The sequence below is a fragment of the Nyctibius grandis genome, chromosome 2 (assembly GCF_013368605.1).
Source record: "Nyctibius grandis isolate bNycGra1 chromosome 2, bNycGra1.pri, whole genome shotgun sequence".
Lineage (NCBI taxonomy): Eukaryota > Metazoa > Chordata > Aves > Nyctibiiformes > Nyctibiidae > Nyctibius > Nyctibius grandis.
This window is the reverse complement of record NC_090659.1, coordinates 94,162,691-94,185,079: the sequence shown is the minus strand read 5'-3', so window position 1 is coordinate 94,185,079 and position 22,389 is coordinate 94,162,691. Positions and strand designations below refer to the sequence as shown.

General features: G+C 41.2%; 1 protein-coding gene across 1 annotated transcript; it reads left to right on the top strand.

The window, feature by feature from the left end:
- Window positions 1-1,534: 1,534 nt before the first annotated feature.
- Window positions 1,535-21,723, top strand: CPB2 (carboxypeptidase B2). The gene is made up of 11 exons (XM_068425468.1): window positions 1,535-1,605; window positions 7,061-7,136; window positions 9,804-9,928; window positions 10,020-10,128; window positions 10,676-10,777; window positions 11,333-11,437; window positions 14,019-14,135; window positions 15,129-15,219; window positions 19,262-19,464; window positions 21,327-21,411; window positions 21,539-21,723. The coding sequence occupies exons 1-11, from the start codon at window positions 1,535-1,537 to the stop codon at window positions 21,721-21,723; spliced, it is 1,269 nt and encodes a 422-aa protein (XP_068281569.1).
- Window positions 21,724-22,389: the final 666 nt, after the last annotated feature.

Sequence of the window (22,389 nt, the reverse complement as noted above, 5' to 3'; positions counted from 1 at the left end):
CTGTGGCAGAGCGCTGCCCACTGCCCTTGCCAGGAACATCCTCTGTACCTTACCAGAGCTTCCTATTTGTTTGAACAACATCTAGAAAAGATAAAATAGGAACTACAAAATCTAGGTAAGGTGTCAGTGGTTTAGCTTCCTGTGACCTTTTTTTTTCTTTCCCTTTGATGTCCCATTTGTGCTCAACTCCAGTTTGAAGATTTTCAATGTTGGTGTGTTTTCACAGAGACATGAACCCCAGGGTACTCACTGGGGAGCGTGATTACCTCTGCTGAATTCAGTCATCTAAAACAGCTTTTTGGCTTCTTAGGGCAGGTCTGTCCTCCTTAATAAAAGAGAGCCAGGACTGAATTTGAGCTCTGAAGCCCCAGCTGCCTGCCTAACTGGAGCACTGACTCTGATCCAGACCTCTCCAGAGTTGTTTTAGAGGAGGTTAGTGGATGCAACCTAGTCGATATTACCTAACCTTAGCTCCAGGGCTTGCTCCCAGGCATTTTTCACCCAGTTGTATAGCCATAACCCTAATCTACACCTACAATATCAAATCATAGAGTTCCCCCATTCACTCCCAGGTCTTGGCTCTCTGGTGTCCCCATTGCACATATGTTGATTCACTCCTCGGTCCTCTTTGGAATGAATTCCCTCTGGAACAAAACCATGCTGTGTTTCTGGGGACTGTTCACCTGAAAAACCTTTTATATCAGACAGCATGGATGAAACTGCCCCAGGCTTGGTTCCTTCATTCTGCACCTATACAAGATGCTCAGCCAAGGGCTAATATTAGAGTGGGTCTGATGCTGGAGATGTAAATGAGCAGTTCTCCTCTGCATGCCTTAGGCTTCTATAGGGGCATTCTTTAACCAGTGCCATGCTTTGAACTGTTATGTTGATGAGTGGAAGAAGAGGACTTGAACCATGTAATAAGCCTGCGGTGACCTAGCAAAGTTGGATTTACTGTTCAAGCACAGAATATTTATGGAGATCATCTATTCTGGACATGTCAAATTCATTCAGCTTTTCTGGACGACCATGCTCCCCGTTTTCTCTGCTAGCGAATGCCAGCAAAAGAAGCTTTCCTGCTCAGGATTTTTCCATTTGGACTTCACCTAACTTCACCCCGACTCTTCTAACCCAGCTTCACGCTTGGCTGTGATATGAGTGCTGAATGCAGAGCATGCTGCTGGACCTCTGTAAATATTCGAGGATCACAAAAACTTTGCACTTGGTGTTCTTTCTTATGTCTGTGGTTTGTAGCCACAACGAAATGACACAAAGGCTGAGATGACGAACTGAGTTGTCAATACAAAAATGTCCAAAATGTACCTTATCCTTTCAGGGATGAGCAACATCAATATGAGCAGAACCTCCCCGGGGAGCTCTGTCATATTGACATAGCCACCAGGAGCCTGGGGTTGAGGTGAGAGACAGTATTAAATTTTAACCACTCTTTAAATAACATTTTTGAAATCAGTAATGTGGGTCCTGAACCCTTGGCTTTTCAATTGCATTTGGTTTCATTGTGAATGCCATGAAGATGAAGTTTTACCTGCTCTTTTTTACCCTTTTTATCTGGATTCAAGAGAAGGGTGTCTTCGCTCTTCCAAGGTAAATATCTGCTGGTGCTACTGGGCTTTTAGTGTGTGGTGAGTGGGACAGGGAAAGTGTTGAGACAAAATAACTCCAAGTTGCATAAGAAAACATTTGGCAAAGGCTGACATTTATTTATTGCTCTTGTAATTGGATATGTGGTTCAATTTAACATATAGATGGTGGAGGAAATAAAATTATTCTAAGTCTTCTTTGCATCCATAAATCCTATGTATTTAATCATATTAAAACTATTCTTTTTGGTCTAAGTGCAAATAAATTCTATTCATTCAGTGCTTTTGAATGCCAATAAAGGGCATTCTGAAACTTAATGGGAAAAAATAATTTGCTTCATTTGCCTTAAAACAAGACCTTAAATAAATTACTTCTTGAGGTAGAAAGAGAAACCATTTCAGAAAGTGCTAACAATCTGTTTTCTTTCTAAAGAGCTTTTATGATTGTTTTTCCAGTCATAAATCATTTTTGAATAACCATTTGGTATTTGTATAATGTTTCAGAAGCAGCTTGATTGTTACCTATCAATAAACTTCAGAAATGCCCTGAAACCTTAACGCTTTCTTAAAACATGAGAACATATGTCAGAGATGAAGACAGGCAAAGTGCTTTTATTTTCTACATGTACAGCTGGTTTAAAAACCTGCAATGTTTTAATAGGTAGAACTGAAAGGATAAGCCCTTCGTGGTGATATTGGGCAAGCTGAACAACCTACAGAAATCACGACTAAACACAGCCTGCTCCCAGGACTGAAATACCTACCCAAATAATAGGGAATTATTTGTCTCACAGCCCTTCTGTGACTCCACTCCACACCACAAGCCAATGGCAGACCTGTGACAGGTGAACACCTCTTGAGTTCATGCCTTAAAAAGAGGATCATTCATCTCTGTTTGTGTTGTAATCATATTATGGTGTGGATTGCTACAGAGGAGTGAGGGTTAAAGTAGGGCAACAGTTAAACAAGTTTTTAGGTGAGTTCAGTGGAGCAATATTGCTCTGTGCTACTTGAAGATTCATTTATGTCATGTTGAAATAAAACACTGAATATCTCCCCTATACAGAACAATATGGCATTTCCCACTGGAAAGCATAAGTCTAACTCTCCCAGCCCCGGTTATGAAAATGTCTAAAATAATGAGATTTTAAAGGTGGTATATTATATCTGACTTTTTACTTCTGTTTGTGTGCTAGTGTTGGAGGATTTAACGGTCATGTATTAAAGCTTCCCTTTGCAAGGTTAGAGTGTGATTACTGCATCTGGACTTCTAAAAAAAATACTGAATATTGTGAAACTTGTGAAAGAGCTGATGGCACTGGCAAGACACCTGGCTCGCTTGTAGGGAAAAGGCAAGGCTGGAGGCTGTTGGAGAGCAAGGTGGGAGAAAAGAGAGCCCACACACAGACATCTGTGCTCCAGGCAGACGAACAGTTTACATGATCCAGGAGGACAGGACAAGATGCTAGCAGCACTCTTCTAGTGACACTACCTCCTGAGAGCCAGGGTAAGACGTTCAGCAGGAGACAACTAGGGAGGCCTCTCCTCTGGAGATGTTAGTCAGAAAGAACATGCAAGGTTTAAATGAAGCCAAGCTATTAGGACGGGGAGACACATCCATGCTGATGCCTTGTTTTTGTGAGCCTGTGGGATGTGTGATGCTGATGGTCTTCCTAGTGACTGAGAAATGCAATGGAAAGGAGAGGTGAAGAGGCTGAGATGCCTGCAGAGAACTGGCACTGATTTATGTCTATCTGTGAGATGGCGGCCATGGCCCCTGGATGGGATTCATCTGACTGTATGGGCTTTCTGCACAATTCTGCATAGGAACAAGTATCCTTCATCTTCCTGTACAAGCTAGTGGAGAAAAATATGTGTATTTAGGTTATAATTTATTCCAGTTTAGCACACACATCTAAATTAGCCCAGGTTAACGGGACCCTGAAAGTGCCTGTTTCTTTATTAAGAGACTGACTAGCTCAGAGGAAGATATCAAAACCATCTAAAATGAACTATAATGCATCCCATTCACTCTGTCAGAACTACAGGATAAGATCTGAGCATTGTAGTGTGGGGATGGCAGCTGGACTTCTGTTTAGCCAGAAATAAAAGGGAGAGGAAAAAGAGACGGAAAAATAGTGACAGAATCCAGTGAGACCCTGGCAGAAATTTGAAGGAAGGGAATGAGCGGGATTCTCTTAAGGACAAACTCAAAGAGCAACCAGGGAAGCAGGGTATGAGGACAGAAAGTGAAAGAAAAGAGATGTGTTCAAGAGGAACATGTCCAGCTGTACCAGGGCAGAAAGCAGGGCAAGGAATCTGGGGGTGTTAGGGTTGTTTCTGAGATTGGTATGAAGGCAACAATTAGAGCTTTTGTCTGGGTGTTTTCTAACAGGAGTGGGACAGAAGACAGATGAAAGAATGTATAATGCCAAATTAAAGCTGAGAAGCCCAACGACTACAATTTCAGCTGTTAATATTTCCCATGTTAAACATGACTACAAGGGCAAGGGCAGAACTTGGATCAGCTTGTTCAGTGTATTCAGGTCCTACCAACGAGAGCTATAGAGGAATCACTGCCAGCTACCACCTGTCCAGTACTTACCACAGTCAGACGAAATATTTGTGCAACAAATGGTGGGGTACAAGTACATACCAGCTTCCTCATTATGGTACTCTCAGGCTGTGGGAATCATAGGATGAAACCAGATGCAGCCGCCCTTTTCTGGTCTCCCCTGTGAAAAGAATCCCTCAGATAGGAGAAGACAAATTCATTTTTAAAGTAGCCCCAAACACAAGCTTTGGAGTGCACTTGCCGAAAGAAATAGGCAAATTGACAACCCTGCCTATGCCTGATTGCTTTTTGATGCTCTGTCAAATGATGGTGGGGGCAAAAGTAGGGCTGGCATATTGTTGGCTCTGCATGAGAAACAACAGTGATTGCTTGGAGCCTGGCTAAAAGTAGAAAAGATGAATCACCTGGTTGCCAGATGCTGTCAGGTCTCTGCTTGAAATCAGTGACAACAATGAGTTGTGACCATCATTTTATGCAGCTTGCGAACACCAGGTTTGAGAGCCCTGCCTGTTTTCTTTTCAGGACAGTCTTTGCAGACAGGGCTGCCAGGGACTGCCACAGTGCCTGGTTGATGCACTGTCACCAACTCCACATGATTAGAGGGCTGAGAGCCACCCCAGCCGAGAAAATGGAAATAGCGGTCTGACATTCCCCTGAGTCTCTTCCTTCTACACACACAAATGAAGCATGGCCAGCAGGTTGAGGGAGGTGATTCTTCCCCTTTACTCCACTCTCGTGAGACCCCACTGTTACGACCTGGTCGCAACTAGTTCATAAATCCCTTGGAGTAAATTAAGGTGAAACGACACCAAATAACTGGTATGAAATTAAGAACAATTTATTAATACAGGGAAAGTTGAATGGTTGTAAGTGTCTTGGGTTTCTAAAGATTGCTGCCAAAAGAGAGAGGGAAAAGGGAAAAGAGAAAGAGGATAGAGACTATGAGAGAGAGGAAAAGAGAGATCACCACCCTTGGATCCAGCGATGTAAGTCTGTAGAGTTGGTAAGTTGCTTGCAGAGTTGCTCCTCCGGTAAATCGCTTTCAGGATCGGTCCTCAGGTGGCGGGCGGGAGCGTGCACCAGCATCCCAAGTGAGAAGGTCTAAATACTTTAGGTCATTTGCATGCGAGATAGGAGAGGGTGGTAACATCCCTCTTGTCTCCCCCCCTCTACTCGCTTCTCATGCTAATTGGGACGCCTGCACTTTGTAGTCTTAGATTGTTCTCGAAATGAGTCGGTGGTCCCCCAAGGGGTGTATGGTAGTCGTGATCCCCCCTAGTTGTGGTGTCCGCTGTATGACCCCGCTTCTGCACAAGCGTGGTTGAGGCCTTGCAAAGTTGTTGCACATGTAGGCTGGTCCCAAGGAAAAGATACCATCCCGCCTCTGCAGGACTTATCTCTTCCTCCAGCCAGAGTTGTAAATCACAACAATTAAGGCACATCAGGGGTATTGTTCTGTTCCCAAGACCCTTATCTCTTGACAGACTTGCAGGCCTCTGTAGTACACATACCCTCCTCCAGCCAGAGTTGTCAAACAAGTTGTTTAAGGCATACAAACTCTGTCCGTCACATCCACCTGGAGTACTGCATTCAGCTCTGGGGCCCCCAACATAAGAAGGACATGGAGCCATTGGAACGAGTCCAGAGGAGGGCCATGAAGATGATCAGAGGGCTGGAGCACCTCTTCTATGAAGACAGGCTGAGAGAGTTGGGGTTGTTCAGCCTGGAGAAGAGAAGGCTCCGGGGAGACCTTCTAGCAGCCTTCCAGTACCTGAAGGGGGCCTACAGGAAAGCGGGAGAGGGACTTTTTACAAGGGCATGTAGTGATAGGATGAGCGGTAACGGTTTTAAACTGAAAGAGGGTAGATTTAGATGAGATACTAGGAAGAAATTCTTTCCTGTGAGGGTGGTGAGACACTGACACAGGTTGCCCAGAGAAGCTGTCGCTGCCCCCGCCTTGGAAATGTTCAAGGCCAGGTTGGATGGGGCTTTGAGCAACCTGGTCTAGTGGAAAGGTGTCCCTGCCCATGGCAGGGGGGCTGGAACTAGATGATCTTTAAGGTGCCTTCCAACCCAAACCATTCTATGATGCTATGATTCCATTTAATTATGTTAATTACCTATCCAATGCAATTTTGAACTACATGGCTTGCAGGGCACTGAAGATCAGGGCTGGATTTACAAAGCAAAGTGGTATTTTTTCTTCCCAGAAAGTGAATTTCACTTCTGTCACCGATGGTGGGGTCAGGCATGGAGTAGCTGGGAAGCGCCATCTCATGTACCGTGTGTCCATACCATGGGTTTCAAGTAGAAGGGGAATATAAGTTACCGGGCAAAGAGAGGGAGGGCAGCGGTATAGACCAACTGAAACCATACCTGGCAGAGAGAAATGAGGAGATCAGAAAAAACAGACTGGAGTAGGAATGATGATGGTAGTAGCCTCCGCACATCTATAAAACATCATGTTTGGCTTTTGCAGGAGGCTGGGAGGGCTCCTGTCTCTGCAGAACAGTGACTGAGCTCGAGAAACTCGGGACAACAGGAGTGCTGCGTCCTGGTCCACGCTAGCTCTCCATTGGTGCTGCTGCACATTGGATTAGCTGGGGCTGGCAGCTGTTGCGCTGGTGCCAGCTCCCAGGAGCAATCTCAGAGTCCAGCAGTACATATTGGCTACCAAAGCCCTGCACCACCTCTTTCATGGATTTTACTGATTGGTAGAAGCAGAGGCTGGAATGGGGCTCAGGATCTTCACTACTGAATCTTCTTTGAGTTCATGGCAGCCAAGCCAGGGAAGTCAAGAAATGCCATGCCTGCTTCTCTACTTTTGCATGACCTAGAGTAGTTCCAAATACCTGTGCTTTACCTAAATACCCTTGTTTTTCAGGGATGAAGTTTTGTGGGCTCTGCCACAAACAGACAAACAAGTCGAAGCCCTTCAGGATTTACTGAACACTACTGAGGTAAACAGTTCCCTCTGTCTTTCTGGTCTCTAGGCCAAATTCTTCCACTAAGTGCACTAATACTGCTTCTCCCTCAGAGAAAGATTTAGCCCACATTCATTCATTTGTTCTAATACAGCACCTCAGCAAATGCTTGGTTTTCATTGCTCCGTTACCTTCTGATTTACATGAGAAGACCCCTCCTTCGTCATGTTATAGTAGTGCATTATATCAGAGCTCAGATTTCTGCAATTGATTTTGTGTACTAAGATGCTGCAAAACTGGCAAAGCACCAACACAGAGTAAGCAGAAACACTTTTACTATGGAATCTCAGCACTTTAGACCAATACATTCTTGTCCTATATGACTTGTACAGCTTTGAAGATCAGGACAGGACTTTTGTGGTATTTTTCTTAAAGCAGCATTTAGAAGATAAAACTCTCTTAAGCAATACCTTTTTTAGTTACTTCTATCTGTTGTTAGAGAGTATTTAATTAAAATGAGGCATCTCTTCCTCTTCAAAAGCATTTTCTCAATCACACACTCACGGTTTGAAGCCAACACTCGGCAACAAAGGTGTAACCATTCCCTCAGCCAACATAATTTACAGGATGGTTGAGGATGTGTCTCAGATGACTGAGAGCTTTTAACAGTGCCTATGCCCAGTCTTTCTCTTTCTTGGGTCCTATTCATTTTATGTCCACACCAAAACCCTACTAGTCTTCTGCTGTCCCTCCCAGCATCTTCTGATCCTTCCCTTCACTTCACACAAACCTTGATAACCTTCCTTGCTCTTTTCCACCTCCGCATGTCAACTCACATATCCACCTCCTTTGCTGTACCAAAATAAATCTCCCCTCCTCCATCTTTTCCTCACCACTGTCATTCTTCACTTTCTTGTGCACAGAAGACCCAAGAAGCCATGAAGAACAACTGCAGCACACTCAGTACAGAGAGAGCATGTGGTGGTTTCTACCAAGTCACTTATGTGAATGTGCAAACTGAACATTTTTCAAGGGTTATAAACTGGCCATTTTTTTTCCACGGCTATGAACTGGGCAAGTTATAAGAAGAAAAGGAAAAGGGAATGGGAGAAGGAAAGCAAAAGGAAAGGGAATGGGAATGAGAAAGGGAAGACATAAACAGTACCTCCCAACAAATTTTAATGGTTACAATCTAGCGAAAAAGAAGCAATTGAAAATTAGTGTCCTACAAGAAGAATTACACGGCTAATTATAGGTGCTACTCCTGCAAAAGTTGGAAAGCAAAAACCTAAAACAAAGGAAATGCTTTGTTCTTACAGGACACACATTGCGTGTAGCATCCATCAGAAGACCCAGATGCAAGAGCACCTACAACAGAGCCTTTTGTAGCTGCTCCTGGGGCAGTACTGACCATTGCTGATGATGGGGAAAGAGACTAATAATCATATGCACTATTAAGGTTTCCCATCTACCCCCATTCATTGCTTCTTCTGCCACCTCAGCTGCATCAATCCAGAGTTCCTTAGGTTTTCTTATTTTCAATTAAAAGAATGCCTATACTAAAAAGAATCTAAATCTGAACTGGTGCATGTCAGTGCAGACATCAGGCTAGCCAGGGCAACAGGGAAATCAGTGCTGGGGAGCTAAGCATCCAGCATGCTTCTTTGGGTTCCCCAAAAAATGCTGAGCCACACAATGCTGTCGCTACCCTGCCAATAATGCCTGAGATGGCTACGTTGAGACTAGCTCAGCCATTTGTATAGCACATCGTAGTAATATATGCAGGGCCCAAATGTTCTACCATTTATTGTTCCAAAGTCTTGACTAAAAGCATGGAAGAGTTTTCTGTATGATTTTGCAGACATGTTCTCTCTGAGAAATGAGTGAGGTAAACAGTTGACAGATGACACATGCCTGCAAACTTGGTGCCCTAAGTTGAATATAATATTCGTGGTGCAACTGAACCAGAAAGGAAAAAAATAAACCCTATTGTCTGGCAAGTCCATACTGAATCTCTTCAAAAACACATCCAAGAATTATGCTGACCTTTTTCACATTGTAAATTCATGCCTAATCTTCTGCTCGCTGTCACCCCTAGATCTTTTGGTATTAGTGCTTCTAAAGTTCAGTCTTCTATTGAATATGTTGACTTCTGATTTTATTACTGTAAATGATTTAATTTTACCAAGAAGAATCTCATTTTCTTATTTTCCTCCCATTTCTAATCTCTGTATTGCTGCTTCAACTTGACGTATATTCAAACCCCTTCTGGCATTTATTTCCTCCCTGCTCAAAGTAATCAGCGAATACAATAAGTACAAAGACTGCTCTGATCTTCATTAATTCTCCAAACACCCTCAGGGAAAATAACTCTCAGTAGACTTGAAAACACGTAACACAATAACAGGCTAAACACATCTATTATACTAGAAATAGTATCTCAGAAAAGGTTATGTTCCTGTCTTTGTTCTTAATTTATGAATTTATGTGCAGAAGTCATTATAAACATTTCTTAAATACAAACATTTCATTTCCAGCAGCAGCAGAATGCTATAGCACAACACAGGGAACATTAAACTGCTTGTTATAAGTGGTCTCTTAAACTGAAAACATATGCTTTAATTATTTTCAAATTATTTATTAAATGTTAATTTTTTTTCTTTCCTTGGTAAAAAAAAATAAATTTTTTTTGAAACTTTGCAGGTCATCCTCTGGCAACCTGTTGTGGTTGAAAACATCAAGAAGGACAGAGAAGTCCATTTCTATGTCAGGGCATCCAGCATAAATAGCATAAAAGCCCAGTTAAGGCAACTGACCATCCAATACAAGTATGCATTTTTTATTTCTTGTCATGAATGTTTCTGTAAAGTTGTTTGTGAGTTTTTTAACAAGAGGTTGTGCTCTTTCTTTGTTATTCAGAGTCTCAATGGAAGACGTTCAAGGACTTATTGAAAAACAGACTATCAATGACACAGTCAACCCACGCAGTTCTTCATCATATTATGAAAACTACCATTCGATGAAAGAAGTAAGATATTTTTGTTGCAATCCTGTGTAGATTCAAGAAGTGAAATTTGTCTCATGGTTGAGAATGGAGATAGGGGAAGAAATCATCAACAGGTAAATAATTACCATTCTATTGCTGAACCACTGAGAGTTGTATTTACTGTAATGCCTTCATAGAGAAAGAACAAAGCACCAGACAAAATCTCTCACATGTGTATTGCCTCCAACTGCCATTCAAATGCAGTCAATACAGAAGCAAAATGAAGTCACAAAACAACATATAAATATTTAAAACACAAAATTAATAATAATTTAAACAAATAGAACTAAAGAGGAATTTCAGGGCTATACTGGGACTCTGTTGTTCCTGTATCTTACCATTTGTTTTAAGATAAATTAGAGTTAGGCAAGTGGTAAGTGATCTGAATTGCTAGTTTTTCTTTTCCATCAGCTAAGAGGCAGGATTTGGGGAGGAAGAATAAATTTAAGTCTAGACCACTTTCAGGGATGAAGGAACACAGGAAGAAGATATATTTACTAACTTCTATTTACTAACTTCATCCTTCCAGATATATCATTGGATGGAAGAAATAGTGAGAGTCCATTCTGACCTCCTCCAGAAAATATATATTGGATCATCATACGAAAAACGACCACTTTATGTTCTGAAGGTACAGCTGTGACTTACTGCAAAATCTTTCCAAGTACTAATGTAAGCAAGTGATGGGGTTCGGCCAGAATAGTTTCTTAAATCTATACTTACATGCATATTTTTGTGTTTTTTAGAAGTTTCCTAAGTTCTAGTAAGGTGCATTACCTTTGCAAAGGCATTTGACCACATTAGGTTCCTTGTTCGGTCACAAAGAAGTTATCACATTTGGATCACGTCATCCAAAGGCATGAAATACTGGCATGGTGGATACCCTCCTCTGTTGACTATGAAGCCAAACTAGTTTGTTGCCCTGCATAGTTGGTGTTCTACTCTCTTGACCTCAGGTCTTGATGCAGTCCTGGTGTATATGTTAGGAGCTTGCTGCAAGTAGTCTGAATATGGCTCTCTGACTGTATGCGAACATAACTGAGAGTGGTATCCTGGTCCAGGATCAGTCTAAGCTCTCCCTACAAGACAGAAGCTTCTTCTTCCATCTTGGTTACCCTTTTCACTTCCACTTTTATGTAGTACACTTTACAACAGTGACATTTTAATACAATTTCTCTTTTGTCAGCTTTCTAAAAGCCAGGAAAAATCCAAAAGTGCCATATGGATTGACTGTGGTATCCATGCTAGAGAATGGATTTCTCCTGCCTTTTGCCTATGGTTCATAGGCCATGTGAGTAGATAATCACATCTGATTGCCGTTTTCAAAGCAAAGCAAAAAATCTTGATGCCATTTACCTTCTCTGTCCAATTGCGCTCTAAGCTCCACAAAGTCTTAATCCATTTGCTTCCACAACACCAACACATGAGATTTGTGTCTAAGCTGCATATGTAGCAGTGAGTGTGTGTGCATGTATGTGTGTGTCAGTAGATGGAGGGGTGTACGTGTGAGAGAGACAGAAAGTCATATGGATCTAATGCAAAAGAGCTCAGATGTATTCTCAAGTATGAAAGACACTTCAAAGTATGTGCAGCAAATTCAACAGAGATGTTTACAATTACGAACGGTAAGGGATGGAGAGGGCATGCCAGGAAAAGCAAGTATTTGGTCATCTACTAGGGCTATGTCTATACTGCCACACAGATCCAAGGAATGATCTTGGCTCTGGGTCATGCAGCACGTGGTGGCTCATGCCCATGTTACTCCAGCTGGCACTGCTCGGAGTAGATCAGAGGACACCCAGAGTGAGCTCAAGCTGTCCTACAACCCTTGGTTCTTCCATGTGTGCCTTCCTAGAGCAACAGATGCCCCACAGTTGCCTGCTCCAGGAATGGCATAGCTCCACACCAGCACGCACAGCAGCAATCTCTACTTAACACTTGCTGTGATGTGTCACCTGCTGCTGTGCCTGCTGCTACTGCTTCTCCGCCTCCTGCCTCTGCGTTTTCTATTTGTGCTTCTGCTTTTTTTCTGGATCTGCTTCATTCAGAGAATGAGGCCACAGAAGCCACCTTCTTCTGAAGGTACCATGCCTGCTAGAGACATCCTCATTTCAGACCTCCAGAATATGACCAACCACTGCCAGCCATGTGCCTAGTACCAGTTCATGGAAACTGGTAAATCACTGATTGGACGAGACTGTACTATGGGCTTAGCCTGACCAGCCTTGATGTACCGCAAGAGATCGATGGTCACATCCGATCTTTAAAATCTTTAATATCTACACTGCTCAGGATAGTGAAGAAAGGTACACCAAAAGACACAACATCCATGGTTTGCACCTGGATCTTAACATATATTGCCTTGGTCTTTTTGAATTTAAGGCATTTCTGCTCAACTCATCACACTGAGCTGCTGGGCCAGTTCCTAGTATGGGCCAGGAAAAGGCTCCTAAGGCTCTTCTGGCCCAGACAACGTTGCCCTGCTTGCTCAGTTAATGTCCTGAGAGATTATTTATTGTTACTTTTTCACAAAAATAAAGTTCACAGTAAAAACAAGCTAGATGAGACTGAGACTTCACAATCACCAGTACTGTAGCCAGAGAAACAACATAGATGAGTCCTTGAAACATGAATTATGGTTTGGCCATGATGGAACTAGATAATGATGATGATATTAGTAAGAAGAAGAAATGTGTTTATTTCTGTCCTCAGTCACAACTATAAAACCTCAATGACTGTAACATTTGAAAGGAGATTGCAGGAGTTAGGGACAGATACAGCTGAATGTACCTTGTGACCCACTGATAATCCCAGCCTCCAAGGTTCCCTTGGAGAGAAATGCATTTGCCAGTTTCATGCTGCTCTCAATAATTACCAGCTGTGCTGTCAGTTTGCCAGTGACATGTCCCTGAGGCATTTTTCAGAAGTAACAAGCTGAACATTTAGGTTCTCTGTCCCCTTGGTCTAATTTACATGTTTTAAATTCAAATTTTATTTCTATATCACTTTTCATGAAGTAACATTTTAAATCTGACATTAATACACATCTGCACACGCACATTAAAATCACTAGTTCTCTTCTAGCAAATCGTAGGCATTCTTTATAATGGGTCCACTCTTTATCATTAAATTTTGTTGTTAAGATTGCAGGAAGATTGACATTTCTCATTTAGTCAGAGGAAGTCCATTGCCTGAGGAAAACTAGGAAGGATTTAAAATGAAAAAAGGTGGTTTAAGTAAGGCATAAAGAAAAGAAAGATATGATTAAGGTCTATTCTAATAGTAACAAAACCACTTACCTTGGTAAAAATTTATCCTTATGTCGTGGACCAACAACCAGGTTAGGTGTCACTAAAGCCTTCAAAATAGGCTGTGAGGCAAAATTAGCAATGTAGATCTTACTGGCTCTCGGCATACAAGTGCATTGAACTCGCAATGCAACCAGAAGAAATAATGTTATGTACAGCAGACATTTGAAATGTCACTTGTTATTTTTGGGCTTGCTTTATTTTATGCTAGTTTTGTGGTATTTTAGGTGGGAAGAAGGGTTCCTCTCATTTATACAAGCAGCAAAAACTCAAACCTTCCTATTAATAGGTTTCAACTCTATCTCATGACCACCCGTTAACATTAAAGGACTGCAGTGTATCAGACTGACTGTATCAGTTCGATTCTTACCCTCTCCCTGGCACTTCTAACCAAAGAGCGACTTTGCTATGTAGCAGTTTCTGTGATGTGATGCACCTCTACCAGGAGGTAGACCGGTCTGATAATTCCACAATTATTTTACATACGCCATCAGGTGCCTTTCCAGGAACATAAGAAAACCACTATTATGAATGCTTTTAATAAGTTTTCCCCATGCTTTATAGACAATCCATCTGCGTGAGAGAGATCAAACCATGACAACACTTCTGGAGCACTTTGATTTCTACGTCATGCCTGTGATGAACGTGGATGGCTATGAGTACACGTGGAGCCATCCCTCTGTACGTAGAGCTTTTTTGACAGTCTGTGTGATGTACTGGTGTGCAATTTATGGGAACTATCAGTGTGCATGCTTAGGGCATAATTTCCATCTTGGAACTACATGCCCCAAAAACTCTTAATCTGTGCTGGGAATTTCTGCATCTCAACCTTATTTAAAACACAACAAATACTGCAGCTAATTGGCATTTGACCCACAGTACCGTTGTGTCTTCCAAGCTGCTGGAAATGCATTTGGAAATGCAATCTCATCCTGGGATTTTAATACTTCCAGATGTCAGGGAACGCCTGTGTCAGCCATCAGCAGGAAGGTTACAAATACTGGCACAATCCAGCACAAGCTGAATAGTGTGCTGCATCAGGTAAAGCACAGCCAATAATTCACTCCTTCCTCCTGCAAGGTAGCTCCATTCTCTGAGTATTTTTTGTTTGAGATAAATGAAGGTACAAAAGGTATATTTTGTCCAAGATTTTATTCATTGGTTGGAAATTCCAAGTTGTTGAGATGGTTCTTTGATTTTTAGATCCTTCACTCAAGTTAAAAAAAAAAAAAGTCTCCTCTGCTCTTTTAGTCATTCAGTCTTCAACCCAGCTTGGCTCACATTTGGATAATGGTGCACATATACCTCAACAGCTGCACACCAAATTTCCAACTTTCCACATGCTGTCAGCAACGCCTACAGAAAGGTTGGATTTGGACCCCTAAACTCACATACCTGGCCAAACAGTATGTCTTCTCCCCTCCTTCCACAGTCCAAATCCATTGAAATTAGACCAGATGTGACCACTTCTTATCCTATCCAATATTTCCTTTTATCATCCAGCCTCAGTGGCAATCAGATTGTGGTTTTATAATCTTTCTTGGTCTTTTGCCTCTTCATTGTCGTATGACCTGTAGAGGCACAAGTGGGAAGTCACATTTAACTAACCATCACATGGTGCATCCTTTTTCTCAGCTTTTTCCCTGAACATGGCTTGTGTGTCTCTTTCCATAGAATAGGCTGTGGAGAAAGAGCCGTTCATCGCACGGTAACAGCAAGTGCATCGGTACCGATATGAACAGGAATTTTGATGCGCACTGGTGTGGTATGACATCATTTCCTTCTTATTGCACCCCTGCCTCACTTTTAGCCTTTAAAATTCCTTATTTTGAAAACATTTTCATTTACCGTTTCACAAAGTTGATATAAAGACAAATGCAGCTGAATATCCATTACGAACCAGTGAACACTTCCCCAACTTGAGATACTTTCTGTTGGGACCCAGGATTTTTCCTCCCAAGGAAGTCCTCCACACCAGGCACTAACCTCTTCCCAGCATGATGACAAGAGAGAGGGACCAGACCCTGGATCCTGTCGCTTGCATCACACCATGACACACCAGGTGCAGGCTGGGGGGGCGGGGAAGGAGGAAGAAGGGAAGAGGTGGCCCTTGTCATGTCACCCAATGCCTGTTGCACCATGCAGTTGAGTAGATGCTCTACTCTGCTGTACAAATTGGTCACCTCAGTCATCCTTCAGTGATGCCTAGCTGACCAAGATTTCTTGGCTCTCAGTGTTTGCTGTCAAGGCTATATCACATTTACTTACCTGCAGGCACTTAGGATTTGACAGGTTTTTAATAGTCTGCAGAATAGCTATCTTAAAATGTCACCCTATAGATCAGATCTGGCTTCACTCAGTACTGACACTAATGTCTGGTATGACTTTCAGTCATTGTAGTCCATTGCTAAACTGGGAATGAAGATGTTTGTTTACCATGCATGGCTATTAGTCAGAGAAAAACATACATTGTTTCAGGCACAAAATTATGAAGATGGGGACCAAATACACAGATTTAAAAGTGATATTCAGTATAAATGTGTCATAAAAGCAGAACTTGGGGAAGTCTGAAGAAATAACAGCAAAAAAGCTGTGTGATATAGATATTAGTTTTAGGGAAAGGTTATGTAATGTAACGCATTTAACTTGTCAAGCAGTTTTGGTGGTGAAAACTTCTGCAGCAAAGAAATTATTCTACTTTACAAAGAGAGAAGAATACAGGTAGATCAGAAAGTGCTTCTTCTCAAAAGAAGTCTTTGGACAAAATATATACCTTTCTTAGAGGGCAAAAGCAGAACATCTTTCTTTAGTAACTAGGGAAATATTCATACTGTTTTCAGCCATGCTATGCTCCTCTCAGACATGGAAGAAAACATAGAAGAGAGCAGCCTCGGCACCTTGCAGGGTCATTGGAGTGAAAAACTATTTGTACAGATGAATGTAAGAACCAAAGTCAGGTGCTTCCAATAACTTAAGCGGATGACTGTAAGGGTGTCCCTAGGTTTCTGCTCCTTTTAGTTACGCAGTCAGCAAAATGCTGAAAAACAAAATTCTGTTTTTCTTAATTAGCATAAAACCATTGGTCATACCAAATGAGATACATCTTTGCTTAGCAACTGACAGAAAGGATTGAACAGCTTTGATCCAGAACATAGTAACTGTAGAATCTCCATTATTGCTCTGTGTGTCACGGTTTAAAGCTGGGCCGGCTATTAAACCTGTGGCAGATGCTCTCTGTTAACCCTCCTTCCCCCACCCGAAGGGAAAGGGAAAAGGGAGAGAGACACTTACGGGTTGGAAAGTTAAAACAGTTTTAATAAACTATAGTAATGAAAAAAAGTATAATAATAATAGAGATAATCAAATATATACAAATATATACAAAACCAAGACTGAGAGCTTGGAAATCCTCCTCAGGCAGAGTTGCTCCCCCCAGCACAGGCAGAGGGGAAAATGCAGTAGCTCCCCCTGCCATCACACCTGCAGGCTTTTAACTGGAGATTTGGCAAAGCTGGTACCAATCAGTGGGAGACAGGAGGGCCCCTCCCTCCTGGGCCCCACCTCCAGGAGGCAGTGGGTTAGTGATAAATAGGAAAGTGAGAATGACATGTATGGGATGGAATACCTCATTGGTCAATCCTGGGTCACCTGCCCTGTCTGGTCCTCCCTGCAGGTGCGACCCCCCTTTGGCTCTTCACTCGTAAGCAGTGAGGAATTTAGCAGTGACCTTGGTTTCTCTAAGACTAATTGGCCTGGTTTGGGCCAAACCAGGACACTATGCAAAACACCAGGAGCTCACCAGGATCCTCAGGAGACCCAAGCTGAACTTTTATCACTTTATAATAATGTTGTAATTATTATTAGTTGCGTCAATTGAATACAATAACACAATTGTGTCCATGGGAAATGAACACAAATTCATGGGAACCTGCAATTTAATCTTTACTCTCATACTTTTAAAGAGAGAAGAGTTCTTGTCAAGGGTGCCAAATGCTCAGACTTCCACTGGCTTCAGATTTGCTTGTGAATACACTTTGCGTCACCACAAAATTCCAGAGTTTGTATCTATGCATTTAATCAGAGCTGTACTGCCACATTTATCTGTTCTTCTTCAGCTGCTCAGATAACAACTTTATGAACATGTGCAATGCCCTCACAGTTTTTATGAAGAGCAAAATATACTAAATGCACTGATACACTACACTTTTATACTAATAAAAAGCAAAATTACTCCACTAAAGCCAATGCACTCACTGTGTGGAACTAAATTTGACTGGAACCCAGTTTTACCCATGTCTTCCATATCATTTTCGTAGCTGGCTGTTCTCAGTATGACCAAGGATTTAGGAAAGCAGACAGAACATTAATCTAAGATTGCCAGCCAACAGATACTTCATTGCCTTTTCCCTTGGACAATACTCACTTCTGTGAAAAACAGAACAGTATAAAACTTAACATTCTCATTTTGCCACTTTTGCATGGCTTCATATAGATGTCAGGAATTGCTTGTACTTTCATGTGCATGAATTCTCATGGACAGTGAAATCCCCCTCAATTCAGCAACATTAAGGATATATCCCATAATATAAAATGTACCACATCCCTCTGTGCCCCAGCACCCTTGTTTCTGGCCTCTCAGTCTGCATCTTCCAGACTCTGTGTCTCTGTCGGCACTTCTCCCCCATATTCTGCTCTCTTCACTATGTATTTCTGCTTCTTCTGCTGTGTCATACAAGGGTGTAGGTCACCTGAGGATTTATTTTCAGCCACTGATATTATAAAGGGGCTTGCGGTAGCTGTGGAACAGTTGAATGCATGAAAATACAGGTTTATTCCTAACATTGACAGCCAGAGACCACCACATCGCCTAGTCCTTCTGTCTGTCATCACAGTTAAATCTCACCCAAATACACCTATACAGAGCCTTGCAACTTTTACCTAACTAAAGCATATATATATCAGAATTGTTAAGTGTCTTTGGGGTCCAGATATGCTCCCCACTACTTTGTGGCATGCCATAGATCTTCCCTAGATATCACCAGCATCAGAAGACATTTCCTTTTCTCCTGTATCATATGACAACAGCTTGTGTTGCTTCTACAGGGCTGCTACTCTGCAGGTGTACTGGCATTATTGATTCCTGGAAGATGGACACACAAGAAAGTCTTGTGGGTGTTAAAGTACTCAGTGAGATTTATTCCTGCATAAGATTTAAGTATAAAATATCCATTTAAAGTACAAATAGTAGCAAAGGGGAAAATTCACAACATTTATTAAAACATGAAGAGCTGACATTTAACACTAAAGATCCTGGCTGCTTCCAGAAAGTTATTTGGCCTTATTCTGAAGACAGCAAAAATGGTGAATCCTAGTTGTCTCCTTGGAAATTGTTCCAGTGCCTAGTCTTCCTCATTCTTAAAAAAAGGGCACATTATTTTCAATTTGATTTGTGTTTCTTCAATTTCCCATTGACAGTTGGCTTTCCCCTGAGATAATGATTTAGAACTGCCTTTTTCCTGTAGCACTTCTAGATTTTAAGAAGGGATCTCACAATCTTGTTCGTGATGAATTTAAATGGAGCATTTTCATCTTCTTCTCTAAGACTTTTTATCCAGTCTTTGAATCTTTTTTTTTTTATATTCATCTTCTCAATTTTTTTGCAAGAGTATAGTAGGTAAGAAATTCTAGTAGGCTCACGTTGATTTCCTCGCGGAAATCCTAGCATCACACTCTTCTCTTTCATTAGATGAACAGAAATGCAGAAGGGAGGAAGTTAAGAAGTAATCCTGTGCACTCTTTTGTTACAGAGGAAGGAGCATCTCCCTACGAATGTAAGGAGATATACTGTGGACCCTACCCAGAGTCTGAACCTGAAGTGAAAGCAGTGGCTCGCTTTGTCAGAGATCACAAAGACATCATCAAAGCATACATAACCATGCACTCTTACTCTCAGTTGATATTGTTTCCATATTCTTATACTACGGACAGAAGCAAAGACCATGATGAGCTGGTAAGTCTTCCCATCTCTTTAAGTTTCACATTTATTTCAGAACTTCTTACCCTGCTTGGTTAGGCTTGTAATGAGGGGGTCCCAGTGCTCTGAAGATCAAGAATTAGGAAATGAGATTTCTCCTGATGTTCTTAAGAACTTAAAGAAGTCTGGGCTGGTCTAGCACAGCAAGCATCTTCTGAAGACTATGAAAAATGAAAATAGTTATTCCAGACTGATAGCATATCATCAACCTCTGATACTTTGAAGCTGCTGCTAAAAAAGCAGCGTCTTGGTTTTTTGGACACCTTGAAAAGATATTTGTACAAATTCCTGATTATGTTGTATGATTTACACAAACTCTGAAATTACCTGGGTGTGTAACTGAAAAATACCCTCCACATACCTAAGCAATGAGGTATTCTGGTAGACACTTGCTATTTGTATTAAAGCGTTTTGCTAGGGATACTTATTTAAAATGGTTCTAACAGTAGGATGGAAAATGTATCCTGCTTATGCAGCATTTTATATTCTTGAGCCACCAAATCACACAGTAAAAACTCTCCTAGAAGACAGACAGAGTTTAAAATAGAAAAAGTAGCTGCTGCATTTTCCCACTGACCGGAAAACTCTGGGTTTGTCTGGATCTGTAAAGAATATCCAGGCTAAAATAGGATTTGCTAACAGAGCAATTAAGCCATAAGAGCAGGTGGACAGCTTAGAAATATTTTTCTTATGTAAAGACATCAAGTCCCCTACAGCAAGGAATTCCCTCTCGTGCACTTCCTAGCCCACTTCTGGTGTTTCCTAAGCTCCAAATGCTGAGGCAGGAAGTTATTTTATTTGCAGCAAGGGCTCCTGCCTAGCAGCAAGAAAGGAGCAGAAACCATGTAAAAGGGACTAGAAAGCAGGTTTGCAGGTTTTGGGATTTGCCATGTGGGAAGACAGAGCATGTCTGAGGTGGACAGGTCATTTCATATGTTACAAGACATAAGGACTGACAGTAAGAGAGTTTATAAAGATACAGGATTGACATTCACACACACTGCTGTAACTTTTACTGCTTTTCAACCTCATGCATATCCCATGTCACCATATTTTATTTTTAAAAATCATATTTTAAAAAAACATTTTATTTTAAAAAGTAAATGTTATATAGTTAAGAGGAATGCAAAAAGTACACAATTAATGCATTGGAAGCATCCTGCTTCATTAGACAAAAACCCAGACAGTCCAATAGAGCATTTCCATTGGTAACTAGTGCCGGTGTGTTCAGAAGAAGAAATGAAAAAAATCCAGTAATGTAAATACGGAACAAACTAACCCCAAACAACATATATTCTTATGCTGTCTTGGTTGCTGTTTAATTTCCTGAAACAAACTATTTTATATACTGCATTAAAAAAAACGCAGTTGTGAGTGAACAGTAATAATGCATTTGTGATTCCGTCCCTGTAAAGCAGAAAGCGATGCACTAATTCTGGGCATTTACGTCTTCTTCATGGCTTAAGAGCAGAATTCCCTCAACGAAAATCTTCTTCTGCTGTTTTTGTCAATATTACATAAATCGACAGTGACTTAAATACTGTGGTGGAAAAGGAAAAATACGAGACAAGCGGGAACAAATGGTCTGATGACAATTTGTTGCCTGAAGTGGGTGGTAAGGTCCCATGTATATTTTTTATCTAGCTACAGCAGAAATACAATCTGTAGCATGGGCATATGCTGAAAATTTTAACCACTTTCTGTGGGTTTTCTAGAGCCTTTTATATGTGTATTTAACTAACGCAAGATCCAGGCCACAGCATAAATAAATCCTAACTGAATACATAGTAACCATTATCATAAGGCTATAAAGCTAATAATGTTTTATTTAATTTCAGGAAAGCCTGGCAAAGAAAGCAGCTAAAGCTATAAAGAGGACAACAAAGAAAACTTACAGACTTGGTCCTGGTGCACAAACAATTTGTAAGTATGATTTTTACTACAACAGGCATGGTAGCATATCCTTACTAGCACCAGAAAGCAGCTTTTGAACAGAAAACTGAAGTTCTAGTTTCAGGTAACTGTGATCTCTTTTCCCTTCCTCACACAGATTTATCTCCTGGAGGGTCAGACGACTGGGCTTATGATCTTGGCATTAAATACTCTTTTACCTTTGAGCTTCGGGACACAGGAACTTATGGATTTTTGCTTCCTCCTCAAGAAATTAAACCAACTTGCATAGAAGCACTTTCTGCTGTCAAAGAGATAGCTCAACACGTTCTGCAAAATTTGTGATGTTGAATATAATTTATTTCAGCATGACTGCATTTAGGTAGCTCAAATAATAATAAAAAAGCTTAAAATTAAAATTATTTCTATGTAGGCAAAAAAAAAAAAGGATGACTGCACCTTCTAGACTTAATTTTAGAATACATCAAGTTTTTTCAACCGTATTTATATACCTATACCTACAACAGTAGTTCAGCGTAGCTTCCTATGAGGACAGCAATACAGATAGCAACAGTGCTGCAAATACAATTTCCCAGCACTTAATACTCACATACACATTAAAAAACTGCGTGGAAGAAGTTATCTTGCACCAGGAGGTGTTGGTCCATTACAATCCCTGTAAGAAAGACACTCAGTCTCTGTAAGGTATCATTTAAAATGTTATTTATTAGAGATAACACTATAATGGGAAAATAGCATAGATAATCTTATGTCCCTCTAGATGGTGGGAGCCCCAGGTGGTATAGCATCGAATTGACATGTGGCATGCTGGGCAGACTCCATCCATAGAAGAAATTCCCCCATTTCAGTCATTCCAGCTATTATAGGATTTCCTTACAAGAAAACAACCCTATTCACCGTTTCCACTGTCAAACAGAAAGGATGTTCACATAAGAAATTCTTGCTGCACATTTAGATAAAGACAAGGATGCACAGGTGGCCAAATCACTG